At 38.6% G+C, this 24310-nt stretch overlaps 1 protein-coding gene across 5 annotated transcripts in view; it reads right to left on the reverse strand.

Annotated features, from left to right (window-relative positions):
- LOC150105719 (ATPase family gene 2 protein homolog A-like) overlaps positions 1-24310 on the reverse strand; it is a 311383-nt gene that overhangs the window by 243986 nt on the left and 43087 nt on the right. For 4 of the 5 annotated variants that reach the window (XR_016548496.1, XM_090395038.1, XM_090395036.1 and 1 more), the window contains exon 2: positions 4177-4506. Coding sequence is in view for 4 of the 5 variants with exons in the window: in XM_090395038.1 (XP_090251164.1) it covers positions 4177-4506 (330 nt within the window). In the remaining variant the exon portion in view is untranslated. Of the gene's footprint in view, positions 1-4176; positions 4507-24310 lie in introns of those variants that run through there. The other variant, XM_090395040.1, reaches the window with a different exon arrangement.

Below are 24310 nucleotides of genomic sequence, written 5' to 3' on the forward strand. Positions count from 1 at the left end.
TTCATCATCACTCATATTAGCATAAGCTTCTACTTCTATATCAGTAAGTTTTCTTTTACTGGCCATGGCGAAATTGAAGGTTCTTAGAGACTATAAACTAAAACTGAACTAGACGCAATAAACACTGGCGTCAGAACATGTAATATATAGGTGGAAGTGATACGAGATTACTCGTAGTTGCCGTACGAAACAAAATTCTATCTGATAAGCCGGTTACGAGATTACTCGTAGTGACCTTGAAGGCGCGAAAGTGCTTGGCGTGCAGGAACAAACTATGACTGAGTAGCATGGCAGCAAACGTGTTAAGGGTTAAAGCTGGATAACTGGGAGGAGACCACCACATAATTTTTAAGAAATGTGGAGAACCATCCAAGGCTTCTGACCTAATGCTCAATCCTCAACTTCTTGTGGTAACTGTTAGATATCTATCCAGATACTGAACAAACAGGATGGGCTGGCAATTTGGGATTTAGCAGATCAAACTGTATTCTTACTGTTTAAACAATAATGAAAAATGATGGTACAACATACCATATAATTTGTTTGTCAATGCTTCCTGTCATTATGACTGTCATTGAGCAATTAGTTTTGATCTTATAAACTGTCTGTAGTCTGTATATGGTACTGTCAAACAGTACATGGTGAAAGTATGATTTTACTCATTGCCCTTAATTTCAATGTGGATAGGAATCCAGCACAACTGAACATCAAAATTAAGGATTTTCATTTTGAACAACAGGTGTAACACCTCATACAGCACTGAATGTGGACTATACATAGGAGAGGCGATTGAGCCTGTTACTTACTGCAATCAGGTGGGATCTGGTTGGGGATAATAATGTCAGGAAGCATAGCCAACAGAGGTATCAGTTCTTGAACCATCGGTATAGATGGACAAGAAATCAAGTGGGCGGCTCTGTATGCATTAAACAATTGCAGGTAGACAGGTGATGGAATATGAGACTTCTGTAGCCAACAAAGTGAGAGGTTGCAGGATGGAGTGCAAACCTGCCATGAAAAGATGCTGTTATGTTTAGTGTAGGCATGTTGTCAACATTTCATACCAACAGCTTGTACAATCTCTTTAACATGCATACCAAAAAGGATGTGTGGCTGTCTGAAGTTGTGTGTGTGATGTTGAGCTTCCCGACACAAAGAAAAGAAACTAGTACATGTAGGATGATCTGGGAAAGACTTTATCTTTAGGGCATAATTAAGAGACAACTCATTCCATCTAAGTGAGATTGCCGGTTCATTTACTTCAACATAAAAGACTGTGAGTAGGTAATGTGCAAAAGGCCCCAATAGCAATCCATATACTTTGATGATGGATGGGATTCAACAATCACAGGTTACTCTGTCTTGCAGAACCATAGACTTCTCATAATCCAGCTTTGAATGTATAAGTGTATAATAAAGACGAAACAATGAAGATCAATCAGTACTCCACTCAGTAGAGCATAGAGCACGAAGAAGGTTCAACGCTCTCTTGCACTTTTCTCTTAGTTGACGAATGTGTGCTAGAAATGCAAGTTTTCTGTCAAAGATGAGTCCCAAGAACTTGGGTTCTGTAGCTACTGCAATAACAGTTCGTCCCATTCTAAATTCAGGATCTGGATGAAGAGTGCGTTTTCGACAGAAGTGTACACAGACAATCTTTTCTGTTGAAAATATGAGCCCATTACTAAGAGCCCACAGAGAAACATGATCGATTGCTTGCTGAAGTTGTCTTTCAATTACTCTCCTGTTATGAGAGTGACAGTAAACTGTGAAGTTATCAACATATAGAGCATCGTCTACAGTGGGAGGAAGTTGTTCAGTGATTGAGTTAACTTTAATAAGTGTCACACTTAAGATAGAGCTTCAAGAACATGATGATATGGTCGAGATAGTGTACTTCCCACTCTGACTTAGAAAGTTCGCCTAGACAGAAAGTTTTAATAAATACAGGAAGGTGTCCTTTGAGACCCCAGGTTATAGGGATCTTTTAATATGCCATATCTCCAGGCCACATCATAAGCAATTTCCATGTCAAAGAAAACTGAAACAAGATGTTCTTGCTTCATAAATGCATCTCTTATACAAGTTTCTAAACGAAAAAAATTGGTTTAAAGACAAATAATGTCTACAGAACCCATTATATAGTGGAGATAAGATCATTGTTTTCTAAATACAGAGAAGTCTGACATTAACCATTTTCTCTAGTATCTTAGAAAGACAGCTGGTCAAAGCAATAGGTTGATAATTATTAGCTTGTGTTGATAATCCTTTCCTGGTTTTAGGATAACAATAACTGACTTATGCCAAGAATCCGGAAACTCTTCCTCTGCAAGTATTCTGCTGTGTATTAAGAGAAGGAGAGCTATAGAAGATGATGGTAGATGGTTCATCATTTCATAATGGATGTCATCAGGCCCTACAGAACTAGGATGGGAGTATGAGACAGTAGAAGAGCTTTTTTTAGTTCCTCCTTACAAATTTTACGCTGATTGTATGGCCTCAAACCCATTTGTAGAAAAATTTTTTACAGAAATCAAGTTTTCTGTCAAAGTTGTTGCTGAGATTCTGGCAAAATTTCCTCCCAAAGTTTCTGCAATAGCTTTGGGATCAGCTATAACACTTCCATTATTATTATTATGGACGTGTCTAACAGCAACTACACCGACGTCATCTACCGTCACCCACCAGTATTTCCACAGACAATCACAAACATTGATACCCACAGCAGGATTTGAACTTGCAGCCTTTTGGCTGGAGAGTGGATATGCAAACCATTCAGCCAACTAGGTCAGCATTATGGTCTAAGGTAGACAAACAGTGTGTTCTATATCTACCTTTCATTTTCCGGATTTTATCCCATATAATTTTTGGACTGGTTGTTTGATTATTTGATGTGGTTAAATTGGATTCATGATTGTTTATGATTCTGAGATCTCAAATAATGCGCTTTGGCCCCAAGCATGCTTAAAAGCTATTAAGTTTGATGTGGTGGGGTATCTATGAAATATACTCCATGCTCTGTGTTGATTTTTTTGGCTGTCTGGCATTCTGGATTCCACCAAGGCTTTGGATAGAGTGGAAATCGAGGCTGTTGCTGTCTAGACAGTGCACTCTATTATATACTTTACTACTTTACTTTATTGGTAGGTGTTTGACTGACAGTATCAGCATTAAATTTTACAAGATGAGAAAAAAGTGTTCCAGTCAGCCTGGTACATTTTCCATATGGGCATCCGTGTGGGTGAACATGGTTCCTGCGAAGACATTGTGCAAAGAGCAAAGTGATTGCTTCCATATATTTCTCTTCAACATCCCATGAACAGTGGAAGAATGGAAGGGAAGCAGATTGTAAGATCAATTGCAGAATATGAGCGGGTAGGCATATGGAGGAAAGTATCGAGTCTATTATTCAAAAAGGAGAGGTCATTATTATTAAGGATTCTTTCAATGATTCGACCTTGTCTATTAGTTGGTGTGCTGCCCCAGAGAGTATCGTGACCATTAAAATCACCCATCAAAAGTATGGGTTCGGGCAGTAGCAAGATTAGGTTATCAAGATCAATTTCATTTAACTCAGCACTTGATGGTAAATAAGAATGTACTGTAATAAGAAATCCACAGAGAGGCAAATTGCTACTGCTTCCAGAGCAGTATTAAGTTGGATATGATGGAAAGAAATATGACTGCCCACTAGGATAGCTACTCCTCCATTGGCAGGACCACCTCCAGTTCTGTCCTTGTGTACAATAGTGAACAGTCTTAAAGGTAGAGTCCTCATTGGGTCCTAAGTACTTTTCCTGTAGTACCAAAGAAATATACCAAACAACATGGAGCTGAAGAAGAGGCTATTAGGATTACACTTACATAAATCGACAAGGTAACACTGCATAAAATATGCTGCAAAACATAATGACAAATCATTTTCCATCATACAGAAATTATTGGAAACCTAAACGATCCCCCCCCTTTCTATAACTGATAATAAAATGCCTGTATATAAAATCTAGTTTCTTTGTACATGATTCAATCCTTGCTTAACCTAATTTTGCTAGTTTTCCTAATTTCCATGTTGTGGATGGAAATCTATTCAGGGAGATATATGTAAATTATATTGCAATAATAAAATGATTGCTTCACTTTATCCATAAATAACTAAAAACAAAAACCTAAACTTACCACATAACAATTTCAAGTAATTTTCAACATCTTCGAACCTTACATAATTTTCTTCTGAAACTGCAGAGTGTAATAAAATTTTGGATGCTTTACTTAGAGATGACACATATGGTTGAATAGTAACAATTTCTCCATCACAGCACTTAATAAAGTTATCAGCAATCACTGTTACACATGGTGGCAGATTTTCATAAGTATATACTGTACATAATGTCTTCTCATTTTTCAACGTAGTCACTAAAACAATATCTGTACACTGAATATGGCACTGCCTGCAAGTGGCAGAATTCAGAAGAAGGCCCTTTGATAGTGGGTGCCTAGGAGAAAGCCCTAAATAAATAAAAATGTAATATAATGCATATCATAAACTAAATAGTACTTAGATTTCATTAATGATTATTTATTATTATTATTAAGAAAGACATCCAAGGAGTCAGGAACTCATCGAGAAAGGCCGCATACATTTTGTTGAATCATTCATACTACCTGCAATCGCATACTATTCTATGAGAGCAAAATCTAGTTCTCATCTCTTGCATCACTGCATTCATTCTCAATTTCCATGGATGCTCTCTCATTCTCTTCCAATCCTACATAAAATGAAAAATTCCATCTCCTGATATCCTGTATGACCCTTTCAGAAGTTTGAAAGTGTCAATCATATAATCCTTCTCCTGTTTGCTAGTATGTGTGTTGCAGAAATTCTCAATGTCTTCATAATCTGTATTCCACAATCCCAATATCATCTTTAACACTCTCCTTTGCACTCTTTCCACTGCATCAGCATCACGACAGAAATCAGGAAACTAGACCTGCACTCAATAGTCCAAGTGAGGTCATAATCAAGGCCTTGTAAAGAGGCAAAATGACTCCTTATCCTTACATGTCAATATTTTCTTCAATTAGCATAAAAACACACACAGGATAAGTAATACTATTTATTTAAGGATATATTTTTCAGTCCGAATATTTATTCCTCGAGTTTTTTAATGATAACTGAAGAAACATCTCATAGCACAAGTATCCCTTAAACAACAATGTTAATGTTTAAAAAACAAACTACACAATAACCATAGTAATTAATTTTAATGAATACCTGTACTTTCATTAAAGTTAATTACTGTGGTTATTGCCTAATTTGTTGTTTATAGTCATGCCATAAACCAAGATTCAATATCCATGTTTGTTTCAGCATTACAATTATCCTCTGAGTTTACAATTACATTATAATACAAATCTTAGTTTACATTACAATTCACAATCTTTGCTGTATGGCCCCTAGAACTTCAACTTCCTATCTATTAAAATGCAAAAATCCCTAGTCTAATCAGTCTCCTCTAGCATTATCCCACCAATACAATATGCCATTCGATATCTTATTACACTAAAGTGCATATCCTTGCATTTACTAACACTGACTGACAACCATTTTCACATGCCAACAATTCCAGCCTATTCAAACCATTCTGCATATTAGCTGCATTCCTGATTACCTTGCTTATCTTTGCATCATCACCAAACAGCTGTATGTCACCTGTCAAATTTTTCCCACTGTCATTAATGTAGAGAATGAATAACAACAGACTAAAGATAGATCCCACTGACACACTACTGGTCACCTTAAATCTTACAGAGTCGCATTCCCTATATATTCCCTCTCCATGTGGGGCACCTGTTTGTGGTGGAGACCTCCCAGTGATGGTACTACCCCTTTTCATTCTTCCTCTTTTCTTTGCTTTTCTTCCCTCTACTTCTCCTGAGTCTTTTTCACTATCCTCTTCTCCAGACCACCATTACTGGGATCAATGCCCTGCCGCTGCGTTTGCTGTGCGGTGCGACCCGTGGATATCCGGAAAAGGGGGGGGGGTCTTGGTAGTTTTGCACTACTTTGGCTCCCGCTTCGGCAAGACAGGCGGTCCAGGATGGCCCAGCCAGGAACAATCAGCTAGTGGGCTTTCCCGCAAGGGTCAACAGTGTTGCAGTAAGCCTCTCACCCCATGGTCCAGGGTCGGGATCCTAGGCTTGCTGTAGTGCCAGTAAAGCGTCTGGGGCAGCCCTGGCATTCCACTCCTGAGCTCAGTCATTACTTGCCAGGTAGTGGGCATCCATGTGTGGCTCCATTGTGGGTGGGGAGCTCTAGCGCCGAACCAAAAACTTCTTGAGCATGAATCCTTCATCCTCAAATGTTTCAGGGGCCCTAACAAAGTTCTAACCACGTACTGATACCGTAGATACAGCATATGGAAACAGAAGTAAGAAACAAAAGACATATGATGATAACATAAATGTACCAACCTTTTTAATCATTCATGCTACAGGTGAAAAATGTCACCCTTCTTTATTCAAAAAAGGTTTAGAAGGACTGGCAAGACCTCCCAAAACTGTTAAGAAATTGCATTCTGGTGATGTCCTTGTGGAAACAGTGTCAGCAACATTCTGAGAAACTACTGAGAGCAACAACAATTTCTATTCCACTCATTGTTGTTACTGAGAGCAACAACAATGGGTGGAATAGAAATTACAGTAACACCTTAAAACACTTAACTCCTGTAGAGGAGTGATATCAGAATGGGATCGCCTTGATGTTCCTGATGAGGAGATATGTTCAGAACTTAAAGATCAAGGAGTACAGGTGTAAGGTGCATCCTGATACGTAGGTATGGTCGCCTAGTTCCAACCAAGAACATCCTTACTTTTGATACACCTAAGCCTCCAATATCTGTAAAAGCAGTATCTCGGCTGTCCTGTTAGAATGTACATCCCTAACCCACCGAGATACTTTAAATGTCAGAGATATGGACATGCCTAAACTGACTGTTGTGGTTCTACTATCTGTGCCCGATGTGGTAATCAAGAGCATGATAACAAATCTTGCTGTGTAAAAAAAGCTAAATGTGTCAGCTGTCAGGGAGATTATCCAGCTTACTCTCATGCATGTCAGAAACGGAAAGATGAAAAAGAAATACAAAGAATGAAAACATAGCAAAACATAACATACTAAGATGCAAAAAGAAAGCTAGACACTATCACACCTGCTCTGAGATCCTCTTATGCTGAGAAGGTAACAATTAAGAAAGTGACAGTAGCAACTCAAACTTGTATGTCAGTTCCACCATACCTGCACCTTATGATCTCAAGTTCTTCTCTGTTGAGCACATCAATCACATGACCTATGGCCTTACTCCAGAGACAACTCCAAAAATGATCCCACTCGATGAAAACTCACTTGTCAAAAAAATTATGGCAAAGATATCACTTAATGATAAACCACCAGATACTCCCACAGAAAATGTGGATACTTCAGTACCCAGTGAAAGTAAACTAAACTTACCAACTGATCCTAACACATCAGACGTACTGAATACTCTACCAGAGGAAGAGATGGACACTGGCCATCCATACTTCCCCAAAACAATTGATAAATATAAATATGACAAAGGTAGGCCCCCAACCTCCCAAAAACCAGACAAGTCTATAAAACCAAAACAATAGAAAAATTTGTACAATGGAACTGTCGTGGATTTCGCCAGAATATCGATGATATCAAGATTTTGTTGCAGAAACACAAACCTTTCTGTTTCTGTCTACAAGAAATGTACTTAAGACTCAATGAGGACCCACCTTTAGGAATTTCACTGTTGTATGCAAGGACAGAACTGGAGGTGGTCTAGCTCATGGAGGCATAGCTATCCTAGTGGGCAGTCATATTCCTTTCCAACAGGTCCAACTTAATATTTCTCTGGAAGCAATAACAATTCGCTTCTCCGTGGGATTTCTTATTACGGTATGTTCAATTTATTTACAACCAAGTGTTGAGTTAAATGAAATTGATCTTGATAACCTTATCTCGCAACTGCCTGAGCCCATACTTTTGATAGGTGACTTTAATGGTTACAATACTCTATGGGATAGTGCCAACACTAATAGACGAGGTCAAATCATTGAAAGAATTCTTAATAATAATAACCTCTCCCTTTTAAATAATAAACTCAATACTTTCTTCCATATGCCTACTTGTTCATATTCTGCAACTGATCTTACAATCTGCTCCCCCCCCTCCATTCTTCCACTGCTCACGTGGGACATTGAAGAGAACATATATGGAAGTGATCCCTTTTCTGTTCTCTGCACAATGTCTTCACAGGAACCATGTTCACCCACATGGATACCTATATGGAAAATGGACCAGGCTAACTGGAACACTTTTTCTCATCTTGTAAAATTTAATGCTGATACTGTCAGTCAAACACCTACCAATAAAACAGTGAAGTATATAATAGAGTGCATTGTCTAGACTAACAGCCTCCATCTCAAAAATATCATCTCGATTTCTACTCTATCCAAAGCCTTGGTGGAACCCAGAATGTCAGACAGCCAAAAAAGATCAACACAGAGCATGGGATATATTTCATAGATATCCCACTACATCAAACTTTATAGCTTTCAAGCGTGCTCGAGTCAAAGCACACTATGTGAGGCGTCAGAGTCAAAAACAATCATGAATCCAATTTACTACATCAATTAATTAAATGACCAGCCCAAAAATTGTATGGGATAAAATCCAGAAAATGAAAGGCAGATATAGAACACATTGTTTGTCTACCTTAGACCATAATGAAAGTGTTATTGCTGATCCCAAAGCCGTTGCAGACACTCTGGGAGAAAATTTTACCAGAATCTCAGCAACAGCTTCATATCCTCCTGAATTTTTAATTCTGAAAGAACAGCAAGAGAAACAAAGGCTATATATTTCCCAATGTTGTTGAGCCATACAATCAGCCATTTGTTAAGGAGGAACTAAAAAGCTCTCCTACTATCTCACCCTAGTGCAGTAGGACCTGATGACATCCATTATGAAATGATAAAACATCTACCATCATCTTCTATGGAACTCCTTCTCTTACTATACAATAGAATACTTGCAGGGGAAGAGTTTCCAAATTCTTGGCATAAGTCAATTGTCATTGCTATCCTAAAACCAGGAAAGTATCCAACACAAGTAAATAATTATCGACCCATTGCTCTGACCAGCTGTCTTTATAAGATACTAGAGAAAATGGTTAATGTAGACTTCTCTAGTATTTAGAAAGCAACAATCTTCTCTCCAATACACAATGTGGGTTCCGTAAACATCACTCAACTTTAGACCATTTGGTTTGTTTAGAAACTTGTATAAAAGATGCATCTCTGAAGCAAGAACACCTTGTTTCAGTTTTTTTGACATGAAGCTTATGACAGAGCCTGGAGATATGGCATATTAAAAGACCTCTATAACCTGGGTCTTAAAAGACACCTTCCTGTATTTATTAAAAACTTTCTTTCCAGGCAAAATTTTCCAAGTCAGAGTGGGAAATATGTTATCTCGATCATATCATCAAGAACAGGGGTGTTCCCCAAGGCTCTGTCTTAAGTGTGACACTTTTCACTGTTAAAATTAACTCAATCACCGAATAGCTTCCTCCCACTGTAGACAATGCTCTATATGTTAATGAGTTCACAATTTACTGCTACTCCCATAACATGTAATATAACATGAGGGTAATTGAAAGACAACTTCAGCAAGCAATTGATCATGTTTTTCTGTGGGCTCTTAGTAATGGGTTTAGGTTTTCAACAGAAAAAAAAGTGTCTGTGTACACTTCTGTTGAAAACACACTTCACCCAGATTCTGAATTAAGAATGGGATGCACTATCATTCCAGTAGCTACAGAAGTCAAATTCTTGGGAACTGATCTTTGACAGTAAACTTACATTTCTAGCACACAATCATCAACTAAGAGAAAAGTACAAGAGAGCCTTGAACCTTCTTTGCACTCTATCCTCTGCTGAGTGGGGTGTTGATCGAGCTTCATTGCTCCAACTTTATCGTGCACTTATACGTTCAAAGCTGGATTATGGGTCTCAAATCTATGGTTCTGTAACTCAGAGTAAACTGTGATGGTAGGTTGGATTCTATCCATCATCAGGGTATACGGATAGCTACTGGTGCCTTTCCCACATCACCCACTCAGAGTCTTTATGTTGAAGCAAATGAACCAGCTCTATCACTTTGACAGAAACAGTTGTCTCTTAATTATGCCCTAAAGATAAAGTCTCTCCCATATCATCCTACATGGACCTAGTCTCTTTTCTCTGCACTGGGAAGCTCAATACCACACACTTCAAACTGCCATACGTCCTTTTGGTATGCGTATTAAAGAGACTATGCAAGCTCTTGGTATAAATGTTGACAACATTGCCTACACTAAACATAAAAGCATCCCTCCATGGCAGGTTTGCATGCCATCCTGCAACCTCTCACTTTTTCAGCTACAGAAATCTCATGCTCCATCATCTATCTACCTTAAATTGTTTAATGCACATAGAGCCGCCCACAATGATTTCTTACCCATCTAAATTGATGGATCAAGAACTGATAACTCTGTTGGCTGTGCTGCTGTGTTTCCTGACATTATTATCTCCAACCATATCCCATCTGATTGCAGTAATTATACAGCAGAGTTGCATGCCATTCAGCTTGCACTTGTGCATATAAAAGAAAACTGCTAACATAAGTTTGTAATTTATACAGACTCATTGAGCTCTTATTACAGGCTCAATCTCTTCTCCTATGCATGATCCATATCCAGTACTTTATGAGGTGTTACACCTGTTTCACAAAATGAAAATCCTTAATTTTGATGTTCAGTTGTGCTGGATTCCCAGCCACATTGGAATTAAGGGAAATGAGGCTGCAGATGCAGCTGCTAAATCAGTTCAAACTTTCTCCACGTACTGTTTGACAGCACCATATACAGACTACAGAGAGTTTATACGATCAAAGCTAATTGCTCAATGGCAGTCATCATGGCAGGAAGCATTAACAAACAAATCATGACATTAAACCTGAAATCAAGTATAGGCATTCTAGTCCAGCGCTTCCCAAACTGTGGGCCGCGGCCCCCCTTGGGGCCCGTGAAATAATAAAAACATATTTTAAATGTTTTAAGACTAAGTAGATTTTTTTTTAATCTTAAAAGAAACGTATTTAATTTTTATTATTTATCATTTCTTTTTTGTTCTTTTTTATATTTTAATGGAAAAAATCCCACATTTGTGTTGGTTCACAAATTTTGCTTCCTGTGTATTTCGGCGATTAATGAATATTAGTAAATATATGCTTATTCGTATGTTTAATTTCAAAGAATATTGATAATAAACACAAAACAGATTACAAACGCAAAATCTTGAATATAAATTGTATTGAATATAAATACAATAAATACCATAATAATATAAGACTATATTACGATATTTTTTTGATGTGGGGGGGCCATGAAATATTTTAATTTTTCCAAAGGGGGGCCTTGCCGTCCATAAGTTTTGGAAGCACTGTTCTAGTCAACGAATAAAGAGAAGAGAGAAAGTTGTACTCACTAGGCTCCACATAGGCACAGTCATCTTATACATTCTTATTTACTGAGAGCTAATGATCCTCCCACATGTGAAAAATGCAATACACATCTCACTATTTATCATATACTGGTAGAGTGCCAGCACTTTGCATGAGAGAGAGGAATGAAATTTTTGCCTACCTGCCCAGACCATATACACTCAGGCAGATGCAAACAGACTCAAGCAGATCTATCTATATGTTCACTGGGCATCTACAGATACCGTATGGTCACTCTGATGCTCGGTGCTGTACCAAACTAAGCCTCGTCATGTAGTCTTGTCATTTGCTTTTCTGGTGGCCTCAACTCTCTGAAGATCTATCACTCCACACACACCCCATCCATCCATCTCATTGATGGTCTACTCCTTCCTCTTTTTCCAGGAACTTTACCATCTATTAGTGTTCTGAGAAGTCCCCCTTCCATCCTTTCTATGTGACCAAAATATTTTAACTTTCTTCTGTCAATATTCTTAAGGAGCCTTAAAGTTCTACTGGTGTTTTCTAGCACCCATTCATTTGTACGACTTTCAGTATATGATATCCTCAACAGCCTTCTCTAACACCACTTCTCAAAAGCAGTTTCTTATCTGACTTCTTTAGGTTCCAAGTCAGTCTCACATCCATAAGTCGCTGTTGGAAAAACAACTGCATCCAAAATCCTCAACTTTATTCCAATGGAGACAGATTCATCCTTCCAGATTTTAGACAGGTCTCTGACTGCTGTTTTAGCCATACCGTATGGTCACTCCGATGCTCGGTGCTGTGCCAAACTAAGCCTCGTCATGTAGTCCTGTCATTTGCTTTTCTGGCGGCCTCAACTCTCTGAAGATCAATCACTCCACACACACACACACACACACCATCCATCCATCCATCTCATTGATGGTCTACCCCTTCCTCTTTTTCCAGGAACTTCTGACATCTTCTGAACAGCAATTCTTCACATTAATAATGGATCCCAGGTACTCAAACTTGCTGACTTCTTCAGCATTAAGGTACACTTGTTTCTCAAGAGCTTCTCTGTTTGCATTTCCTTTGAGAACCATAATCTTTGTCTTGCTAGGATTGAGTTGAAGTTCTCTGCTATTACTGATCTTGTTAACTTTGTCAAGAATTAGTCCTAGTTCTTCCATGTCATTACAAAGGAGTACTGTATCATCAGCATACCTCAGATTACTGATCAATCTACCTCCTATCCTAATTCCTTTCCTGAGCTCACCCAATGCTTCACGCATGATGTCCTCCACATATATACTATACAAGTGAGGCAAAAGTAAACATCCTTACCTAACTCCTTTTTCAACTTGAAGCCAGTCAGTCAATCCAACACCTGCTCTTACCGTGGCTTCTTGCTCCCTGTACAAGTTGGCTATCAACCTGATAGTGTGTTGAGGAAAAACCCATTCTTTTCATTACTTCCCATAGTTTCACATGCTCAACACAGTCAGAACACAGTTGGGTACACTCACTCAACACAGTCGGGCAGATTGCACAATGTTTTTAATTTTTTACAAAAAATTAATTTATACAAACACATTTGACTGTAATTTTGTTTATATGTAAATACTGTATTGCTTCACTTAACTTTTGCATGTAGATATTACAAAATATGTAATGTTTTGTGATGTATATATGCAGGAGTTGAGTACTAATGTATATATTATTCATTAGGTTAATTTCTGACCAATCATGTATTTCTGTAGCCTTGTGTTACCCTGTTGTAATTTTGTTAATATATAAATACCACACTGCTAATCTTAATTTTTATGCATACATAATATATAATTCCTCTTTAACTCTATGTATTACTGTAATAACATTTGTTATAATCTTATATAGACACTACATTCCTTGGCTAGTTGTTGTATAAAAGAATGTTGTCTATTACTTAAATTAAGGGGATATTAAATCCCACATAGTTTTAAAACCGAATAAGAAACTCAAAGATTGGAATCAGAGAGTTTCTTGCCGAATATAGTAAACTATAAAGTATCGGCGAACACTAGCGTTAGCCAATGCAAGTGATCCTAGTACGTAGTACAATACTGGGCAGCTCGTTGCAAAGGTGGAGGAAGAAGTTCAGATCGCTATTCTTAGGTATTTTCCATAATGTAAAAACACATTTCCTAGGAAATGTGTTTTTGTGCCAAATAAACTATAAACCAACACCCTATATACCACTTTTTGATATTTGTCAGTCAGCCATCCTCTTATCCACACTAACATTATACGACTCAAACCCATATTCTACAATTTATGCAACAATCTTCCATGCTGTATCCTTTTACAAATTTTTGTAAAATCTAAGCGTATTATGGTGTATCCAATTCCCTTGTCTAACTCAATGGTAATATTATCATAAAATATAAGCAAGTTGCTGAAATATACGACCTTCCCTCAGTAAATCCATGCTGCTCATTGAAAAGTAATTGCTATGAGCAGCATGAGTTTATTGTAAATTGCTCTTAATAACTTTTCCAAAATCTTCACATCACTCCAGAGATGGACAGATACTGATTGTTAGACACGTCAGTCTTTGCACCACACTTGTGCCACGGGATTATCACACATTCTTTCCACTCCTGTGGAATCAACCCTGTTATGACATTCAACTTGTACAGCCTGGTCAAAGGAATACCAGGTTCAGCTGAGCACTTGTTTAACATTTGTGCTGATATCCCATCAGCACCTATTGCAAATTCTTATTCAGTTTGCATGCATCAACTATAGTATCCCTTCCTCATACACCTTTCATCCATCCAGTGAAAAACACGTACACACACACACACACACACACACATATATATATGTATAAAAGAGCTGGAGCTGGAGGCTGAAGTTGTGGAGAAATGCATTATGAGAAAAGCTGTTCCAAAGGACAGAAGTAGATGGAATAAAAGAGAAAGAGGAAAAGCCGTTTCAATTACAGTTGTACAGAAAAGAAATGCTGGACAGCTGCTATTCTTGTTCCAACAGGCAGCACAGCAATGATGTTTGCCAATTCATGGGAGCAATGACCAAGGAAGTACCTCCAGAAGACACACACAGGGCTGAAACATTGCATCTGCAAGATGAGGTTGAAGTTAGCCTATGAGGGAAGGATCATCTATGAGCCAAATTACTCTCCTCTGGACAGCATCAATAATTTTTAGGGAGGTTTTAGGCATACCACCCCAAATGTGTGAACAGTATTCTAAGAATGGGTGGATTTGTGATTTATATAGGGTTAGTTGTTGGCTGGGTGGGTGTAAAACAGCTTCTTAAGTAGAAAAGAATGTCTAGTTTTTCAGATGCCAAAGCTAATGATGATAGAATTCTTTGGGTTTTCATTATCTTGCACAGCTAGTTTCTTTTCATACTTAGACTTAGCTGTTGACACTTCTAATATATTGTCAAGACCAAATTCTTCTCGGCAAGGGCCAATGTCATAGTTCATGTAAGGGATATCCATACTCAAATCAGTTTCACTGTGGAAGAAAAAAAAGGAGCACTTGCCTTCTTGGATACTTTACTTATAAGGCAATCAGATGGGTCGATCATGTGATCAGTTAACCGTAAACACACCCCACACATGCCACTTCACACCATCACCATCCTGCCCAGAAGTTTGGAATTTGCAAATTCTTACCCTCAAGGGCAGAGCAAATCTCGTCATCAAGATAAGCAGCGAACCTGGAACAACAAGCACTACTCAAATTATTCCAACAAAATGGATACAACAACAAAAAAAAAAAAAAAACTCTGGTCAAACTCCTTCAAAGAACAACCTCCCCCCCACCTCCCCCAAAAAAAACAGACTATACATATGAGGGTGGTCTGAAACGTTCTCGGCCTCGACCATAGATGGCAACACTATCGGCAAGATTTTTTTTTTTTCTAAGTTGGTACATTTGTCATAAGCATCGATGTGAAACTGCAAGTCATTCTATCAAGTAGTTTGTTTTATACAGCAGCCTGAAGCAAAAGTGTTTCCATTGAAATGGATAACATTGAGTATCGTGTGGTTATAAAATTCTTTTGTAAAAAAAGGTTTAACAGTAAAAGAAATTCATTCAAAGTTCATAAAAGTTTATGGGCACTCTTCTCCTTCATTTCCGACAATTAAGAAATGGGCTGCCGAGTTTAAATGTGGCCGTACCAACCTTGAAGATGATCCACGTGAAGGACGTCCAAAATATGTAACAACACTAGAAATCATTGGTCAAGTATGGTATTGGATGACTGGCAAATCAAAGTGCGTGAAATTGCTGAGACTATAGGCATTTCAAAAGAACATATAGGATATATTGTGCATGAAGAACTGCAAATGAAAAAAGTTTTGTGCAAGATAGGTGCCGTGCTTGCTAACAGCAGATCAAACACGCACTCACATGAAAACCTCTGAACACTGTTTGCAGCGTTTTAACAAGAATAAAACTGATTTTGTGCATTGATTTATTACTATGGATGAGACTTGGATTCACCATTACACACCAGAATCCAAACGGCAGTCAAAACAGTGGACAGAAGTCGATTGTTCAGCACCAAAGAAGACAAAGTCAGTTCCATCAACAGGAAAGGTCATGGCATCGGTGTTTTGGGATGCTAAAGGCATTTTTTTATTAATTATCTTGAAAAGGGTAAAACAATAACCGGGGAATATTATTCTGATTTTTTAACTTGCTCACAGCAGATCAGATTGCAGCTGTAGACGAAAAAATTCGTGAGAAAAGACCCAGTTTGCAGAAGAAAAAAATTCTCTTTCATCAAGACAATGCACCTGCCTGCAAAAGTGTTTTGGCAATGGGAAAATTAAGGGATCTGCACTATGAATTGTTGGAACATACACCCTATTCTCCAGATTTGGCTCCCTCTGAATTCTATCTCTTCCCAAAACTAAAACTCTTCCTCACTGGTCAGTGTTTTTTTTCGAATCGAGAAGTGATTGCAGCTGTAGAGGGGTATTTTGCAGATCTCACTGAGAACGACTATAGGAACGGGATAATGGCACTGGAGCATCGTTGGAATAAATGTATTAGTCTTATGGGAGATTATGTTGAAAAATAAAAATAATTTTGAAATTATAAATTCATTTTTTCTTTGTTAAGCTGAGAACTTTTCAGACCACCCTTGCACACTTAAGGATCACCTAGATAATCGTTTGTTCCCTGGTGTCTACAGCATCTCTTGCCAGTGTAGAACTCAATATTTTGGACAGACAGGATGAACTACTTCAGTAAAGAAAAAAAGATCACAAAAAGTAGACTTTCTCAACATGCCATTCTTCATACAATGGAAGAAAGCCAGGCTACTTCACAAATCCATTTCAAATTGGAGAGACTGTTCCTGGACGGAGCACAAGTTTTACAGGACCCAGTTAACTGCAATAGAACGGACGGCATGATTTTAAACAGGTTTTGGTGCACTGCCCTATTATGCTTCAGCATTAACAACAGGAAATCACCACAAAGAGCGGCACTGTCACCCTCCACGCACATGAATGTTCTTGTTATCGAGGTCATTTTAGTTTGTCTTCACTGAGTTGTGTAGTGTTAATTTGACTCTCACAATGCTAGCTTAAAGCTAGCAAAACATCGGCTGCAAATAAATGGTAAATTATTTATTATTATTATTATTATTATTTGACACCTCCAGGGAGTACAAAGACTCATCGAGGGAGAGTGTGCCAACAGCATCGAACGATTAGCAACTTCCAACTACTAACCGTGCTCAAACTTATTACATCCTATGTCTACATAATTTTCCATTCCTGAAATTTCAACATGAACAACTATCAACAACCTGCCTCCAAATTAACCTATTACTTGTTAGCACCCCCAATATTATCATATCTTATATTTCTGCCATCTAGGACATTTCTAACTGAATCAATCCACCTAGATCTTGGGTCTTGTCTTTATTCCTGTCATCTTGGCATTAAGCATCTGTTTTGCTAAACTTTCCTGTCTCATTTTGTTTAAATGATCATATCATGATAAATTAGTTCTGCTGACACATTCTTGAATGCTAACAATGGCAAGTTCCTTCCTAATATCTTTATTTTTAATATGATTCCACCATTGATGCCATCTGCTTACTCTCCTAATTTTTCAGGAGTGGTGGTAAAAGTACTGGAAACATTCGTCAAAAAGAGAATTCAAGAATGGGTGGATAAGAATATGATACTCTATAAGGGGCAGCATGGCTTTGTGAAGGGTATGTCATGCCTTAGTAATCTATTAACGTTTTATAATAGGATGACAACTGAGTTGGATAAAGCCAATGGCTACATGATCATACTGTTGGATTTTGCAAAACCATTTGACAGGATACCACATGGAACTCTGTTATGCAAACTGCAACAAATGGGGATTGATATGAAACCAGTGATATGGATACAAGGGTGACTGATGGAAAGATACCAAAAAGTAGTAATATGGAGGAGCAGAATCCAAAAGGCAGGTGACTAATGGTGTGCCACAGACTTCTGTACTTGGACCACTACTAGTTATTTTGTACATAAATGATTTGAAGAGAGATATGCAGTTGTTTGCTGATGATGCAAAGTTGAGTATAGTAAAAGTTAACCAAGGTGATGTAAAGGCATGTAGGATGATTTGAATAGACTGGCAATTAGGGCAAAATATAATGGGCATCAGTTTAATGAGGAGAAACGTAAAGTTATGCATTCTGATCGAACTATACTCCAGGAAACAGACAAAGCAAGATTTAGGGGTGGGAAGACAGAGAGTTAAAGTTTAAGAACATATTGTTAAGGTAGCCTATAAGATTAGATGGCTATTGAAGAACACATTAACAAGCTGTGATAAGGAAGTTATATCTCTTTAAGGCCTTGATATGTCTATATTTGGATGACTGTCTCGGGTCTGGTCTCCTGGGTTTCTTGGGAATGAGTAAGCAATGGAGAGGATTTAGAGGCAACCCAACCAGATGGTGAGTGGTGTGTGGAATGTTCCCTATGAGGATAGATTGAAGGTGTGAGTGGATTGCAGAAATTGGTCGATAGGAGAACAAGGAGGATATGATTATTATTATCGTTATGGTTAACTCCAAGGAGTCCCTAAAATTCATGTTAAGAACTATTCAACATTCGCACAGTATCTATCATACTTTGCTTTGAACTCATTCACGGTCATGCCACCCATAACAGACTCTGGCAGCTTATTCCACTCATTCACTACTCACCAAGTAAAAAAAAAGCTAGTTCTAACACCCTTGCTAACCATACTCTTGCCCAGCTTCCATGGATGGCCCCTAGTCCTGCCACCACCACCAGTCCTATTCTCAAATATATCTTCTCTCAAATATATCCTCTCAAATATGAATTAATCTTATAGAAACCCTTCAGTAATTTGAATGTCTCAATCATATCACCAATTTTTGCCTATCAACCGATTTCTGTAACCCACAAATCTTCAATCTGTTCTCATAAGGTTCATTCCATAGACCAGCTACCATCTTGGTCACTCGCATCTGGATCCTCTCTACCTTCTCCCCATCACCAAGAAACTGTGGCACCCAGATCTGCACACAGTAGTCAAGATGGGGTCTCATCAAGGCTCAATAAAGAGAAATAATAACCTGCTTGTCTCTGCTCATCAAAGTATTATTCAGTAACCAAATGATGAGCTGATTTAGCCACTTTTGCTATGTCTTTCCCCCTAAACTTGATAGAAATATGCTTAGGATTTTATAGAATTAATGGAGGGAAATGTTTCAGCACTTGGCTAGAGGGACCAGAATGAGGGGGGTCATCCCTGGAAGTTGAATAAAGTTATGGTTAATAATGTGTGGACTAGATTTTTTGCTTGGAGAATTGAGACTGAATAGAGTGGCTGCCAGAGTTAGTTGTGTGTGCTTTGTCTAACAAGGAGAGGTATGATAGATTGTGTGGATAGTTTGGGTCTCCTGCAATGAGTCTTAGGACTCGCCATGGAGGCACACATACAACAATAATAATAATCTGATTCTGTGGCTTCCTCCCTTAGCGAGGGTTGCAGCTAATACTGAAAAATATTATTACAAAATGGCAGAACTACTACATACTGATATTCTCTATTCCTGATAATGATCCAACACGATTACATAACTGGACTAATAATCTCCTCAATACTACTTTTGAATTCTCTAGAGAATGAGGATTATCTTTCTGATCCCTACATTCCTCGCATATATGGGTTCCAAAAATGCACAAAGAAAACACCCTACTAAGGCCAATTGTAGATGGAATTGATTCCCCTACTTATTAAGTTACCCAAACATCTGACAAAATTATTAAAAGCTTCTGCAGGTTCTTCTAATTCTGCTTTAAGAATTCTGAACACTTTGTTTCCATGATTAAAGACACATCCAAAAAAGGATGAAATCTTAGTCAGCTTCGATGTCACTTCTCTATTTACTAATGTGTCCACAAAAAAAAGTATTAGTTCTTTTACAGAATAAATTATCTAAAAAATTCTTGACACTCTTAAGTCAATGTATAAATTCAGGCTACTTCATTTTTGGAAACATAATCTATAAGCAAAATTATGGGTTAGTCATGGGCAACCTTCTATCACTTGCACTAGCTAATATATACTTAGACGCTTTTGAAGAAAAAGCAATAAATTCCTTTCCATTGAAACCAAGATTATAGAAAAGATACATATATATAGACGACATTTTCTTGATTTGAAGCCATGGTCCAGATTTATTTCAAGAGTTCTGGAATCATCTTAACAATCAACATCTTAAGATAAAATTTAGGGAAAAACTAGAAGTTAACAGTTTACTTCCTTTTCTTGATGTAAAACTTACCGTTTGTTTGTAAAACTAAAAATCTCCATCTACAGAAAGCTTACACATACCAACAGATATCTTCACACTCGTCCCATCATTATTATTAGTAGTACGGGCAACTCCAAGGAGTCCTTAGACTCATCGAGGGAGGCCCTAACATCATGTCAAGAACAACTAGTCCGTGCGGTTAGCCTAGTGGCTTTGCGCTTTACAACCATATACCTGGATAGGGAGTGTCCTAGGTTTGATTCACATTGACGACGTGATGAACTTAAGGATCTTCTTCCTCAGCCACAGCCAAGTTAGCCGGTCTTGGGCGTGGACAGCAGGGTTTTTTCCGCCAGTTTATCTGAGGCTTTTCATCCTGCAATCAGGCAAACCGGTCTTCTGAACACACAGATTACAGCCAGGAATACTGACCCGGCCACAGGCCTGATTCTTCAGCCTATGCTGGTTCCGGAGCCCAGATAAAATTTGGAGGGACGCAGATGGTGCTGTACATTCCAGTAAAAAAAAAAAAAAAAGGGGGGGGGGGACTGCACCATCACATGGAAAGCAAGGAGGAACAACTATTCAACATTCACATAGTATCTATCATACTTCGCCTTGAACTCATTTACAGTCGTGGCACCCACAACAGGCTCTGGCAGCTTATTCCATTCATTCACCACTCTTCAAGTTAAAAACCTAGCTCTAACACCCTTGCTACTAACCACACTCTTGCCCAGCTTCCATGGATGGCCCCTAGTCCTCCCACCACCAGTCCTATTCTCAAATATATCTTCTGAATTAATCTTATAGAAGCCCTTCAGCAATTTGAATGTCTCAATCATATCGCCCCTTTTCCGCTTATCAACCAATTTCTGCAACCCACAAATCTTCAACCTGTTCTCATAAAGTTCATTCCATAGACCTGCTAGTATCTCGGTCACTCGTCACTGGATCCTCTCCACCTCCTCCCCATCAAAAAGAAACCCTGGCACCTAAATTTGGGCATAGTAGTCTAGGCGGGGTCTTATCAAGACTCGATACAAAAACCTGTTTGTCTCTGCTTGTCAAAGTATTTTTCAGCAACCAAGTGATTTGATGAGCTGATTTAGCCACTTTTGAGATGTGCCCCCTAAACTTCAACTCCATATCCACCAACACTCCCAAATCCCTGGCCTCGTCAATCTCCTGGAGTACAGTTCCACCAATGTGGTATACTGCTGTTAATCATTTCACCCCAAAATGCATAACCTTACATTTTGCCACATTAAATTGACATCCATTCTCCTTAGCCCATCCCTCCAAACTATCCAAATCATCCTGCAAAATTTCGACATCCTGTGCATTCACTATTGCTCTACCCAACTTTGCATCATCAGCAAACAAATGAACACTTCCTCTCAGATCATCCTTTCCTATATCGTTAATGAACAAATTAAACAGTAGTGGTCCAAGAACAGAATCCTGCAGCACACCACTAGTCACAGGCCGTCTTTTGGACTCTACTCCTGAATAAATCACTCTCTGATATCTCTCCATCAACCACTCTCCTATCCATCTCACCAACCCTATATCCATCCCCATATGTTGCAGTTTACTGATTAGAATTCCATGTGGTATCCTGTCAAAGGCCTTAGTAATGTCCAGTAGGATCACTGTAAACTCTTTACCCTTATCCAGTTCAGCCATCACTGTGTTATAAAACGTGAGCAAGTTACTGAGGCATGATCTACCCTCCGCAAAACCACGCTGTCCCCCATACAGCATCCCATTTTCATCTATCCATTCCTGTATTCTCCTCTTGACTATTTCTCCAAGACCTTCACAATGATTCCTGATCGGTCGGTAATTTACAACAGCAGTCTTGGAACCGCCTTTATGCAATGGAACTATTTTCCCCTCTTTTCATCCCCTCGGGACTAACCCAGACCTGAGACTCAAACTAAACAAAATGGTCAAGGGTGCTGACAATTCTTTAGCCGCTTCACATAACATGTGAGCTGGTATACCATCCAATCCCACAGATGTACCGACATTGAGGTTTTGTAATAGACTATTCACCTCCACTTCATTCTGTGGTGGAGGTGAATATTCCTGTATATAAGCTGTTGGTTCCTTCATTCCTGCAATGTCACCACCTGGATGATATACTCTTGCAAAGTGCTCGCTCAGTAATTCCACTATATGAACTGATTCGGTTACCTCCCTACCATCGCATTCTTTAAAATCATTCTGCCGTATACATTGTTTCTTTTACTTGCAACATATCAAAAAAAACTGTTTGGGATTCTCTTCAGCCTACATGACTAATTTTCTTTCATAATCAGCTTTCGCTTTTCTTACCACACTCGTTACCCTTCTGGCCTGCGCTTTATACTGTTCATGTGCCTGCAGGTCACCTTTCTCCTTAAATTTCCTCCACAGGTGTTTCTTTTTTTGCAGCTCAAACTTAATGGTGTTATTCATCCATTTAACCCCTACTTGATTTACTATTTGCACTTCAGGTATACAGTCAGCCATTGCCTCCTGCAAACACTCCTTAACCACCTCCCATGAACTATCAACATCCAGCCCTTGCAGATTTACATGCCATGGCACCGAACCAAGCAAACTCCTAAGCTTGTCATACTTACCAGCCCGGTAATCCTCGTCTTAATTGAAAATTCTACACATTTAAACACCTCCCAAGTCAAGACCCCTATGATCACTCTCACCAATCAATGGCAACGTGGTCATATTCGTTACAGCTAAATTCTCAGATGCAATTACTAGGTCAAGCACTCTCTGACCCCTAGTATTTTCCATTACATGCTGTCGCAGATAGTTATCCCTTAATAACTGCATAAAATCCAATTTCTTCCTCCCATGTGTCCTCTCCTCCTTCCAATCAATGTTACCATAGTTGAAATCCCGCATAATAATTACCCTCCTTCCACTCATTGCTTCTATTTTCTTATGCATACTATCTCCACCATCTATTCCATAGTCATTCACCTGGTCTATAGCAGCACCTAATTGTATATTTTGTTCTGCTAGCCTCAATCTCACACCAAATAGCTTCAAATGTGCTCTTTTCTCTATACTGCAATTCAACTTCTATTCCCCTTGGCTGCTATCATCAATAACACTTCTCCCCCCATTTTATTCTCCCTGTCCCTCCTGAACACACTATACCCTTCACATTCATTCCCACTAGCTATATCATCTTCTGTCAGCCATGTTTCACTAATGCCAATAACCTGTGGCCTGGAAGAGCCAACCAAGGCCAAAAATTCTTCCTTCTTGTTTCTAATACTCCTGGCATTAGTATATATGAAATGCAGAAGCCCGTTAGTCCCACCTCTATTTTGATGCCTTATACTAACTATCCCATTCTGATTTGTTGTCCTTCGTACTTGCTTGGGATATTATACACATTTATACACTCAACTGCCTCCCTAAAGTCTGCATATCAACTTCCCCTCCCCTTAATAACTCTAGTTTCCTGATTCTAAACTTCCACTTCATTCAACAACACTTTTTCATGTCTCCGCACACCAAATCCATTCAAATATAAACCATCCATCTTATATAAATCCTTTCGCTCATCAAACTCGCTCTACACCACTCCTAAGGCATAACTTTCACATAGATTTTGCAATTATGGCCCTCCTTCTCATCTCTTCTCTGTCATACCGTGGTAACAGACTCACTATCCTAACTCTCTCATTCTTTTCTTTTGCCATCTCTAGTAATTCCTTCAAGTCCTCTCTCATAGCCATTTTATCTCCATTTAAGTCATTTGTTCCAGCCACTACTATCATTTCTTTCAGCCTCTGCTTTTGCACTCTGATAGACTCACTTACATCCTTAATTTTCACACCCGGTAAGTACGATTTTAACACACTCTCATCTATTACACCTCTTAATAAAGAATCTCCGTACAACATGCGC

Source organism: Typopeltis vanoorti, chromosome 6 (genome assembly GCF_054136105.1).
Source record: "Typopeltis vanoorti isolate ZY-2024b chromosome 6, IOZ_Tvanoo_1.0, whole genome shotgun sequence".
Classification (NCBI taxonomy): Eukaryota; Metazoa; Arthropoda; class Arachnida; order Uropygi; family Thelyphonidae; genus Typopeltis; species Typopeltis vanoorti.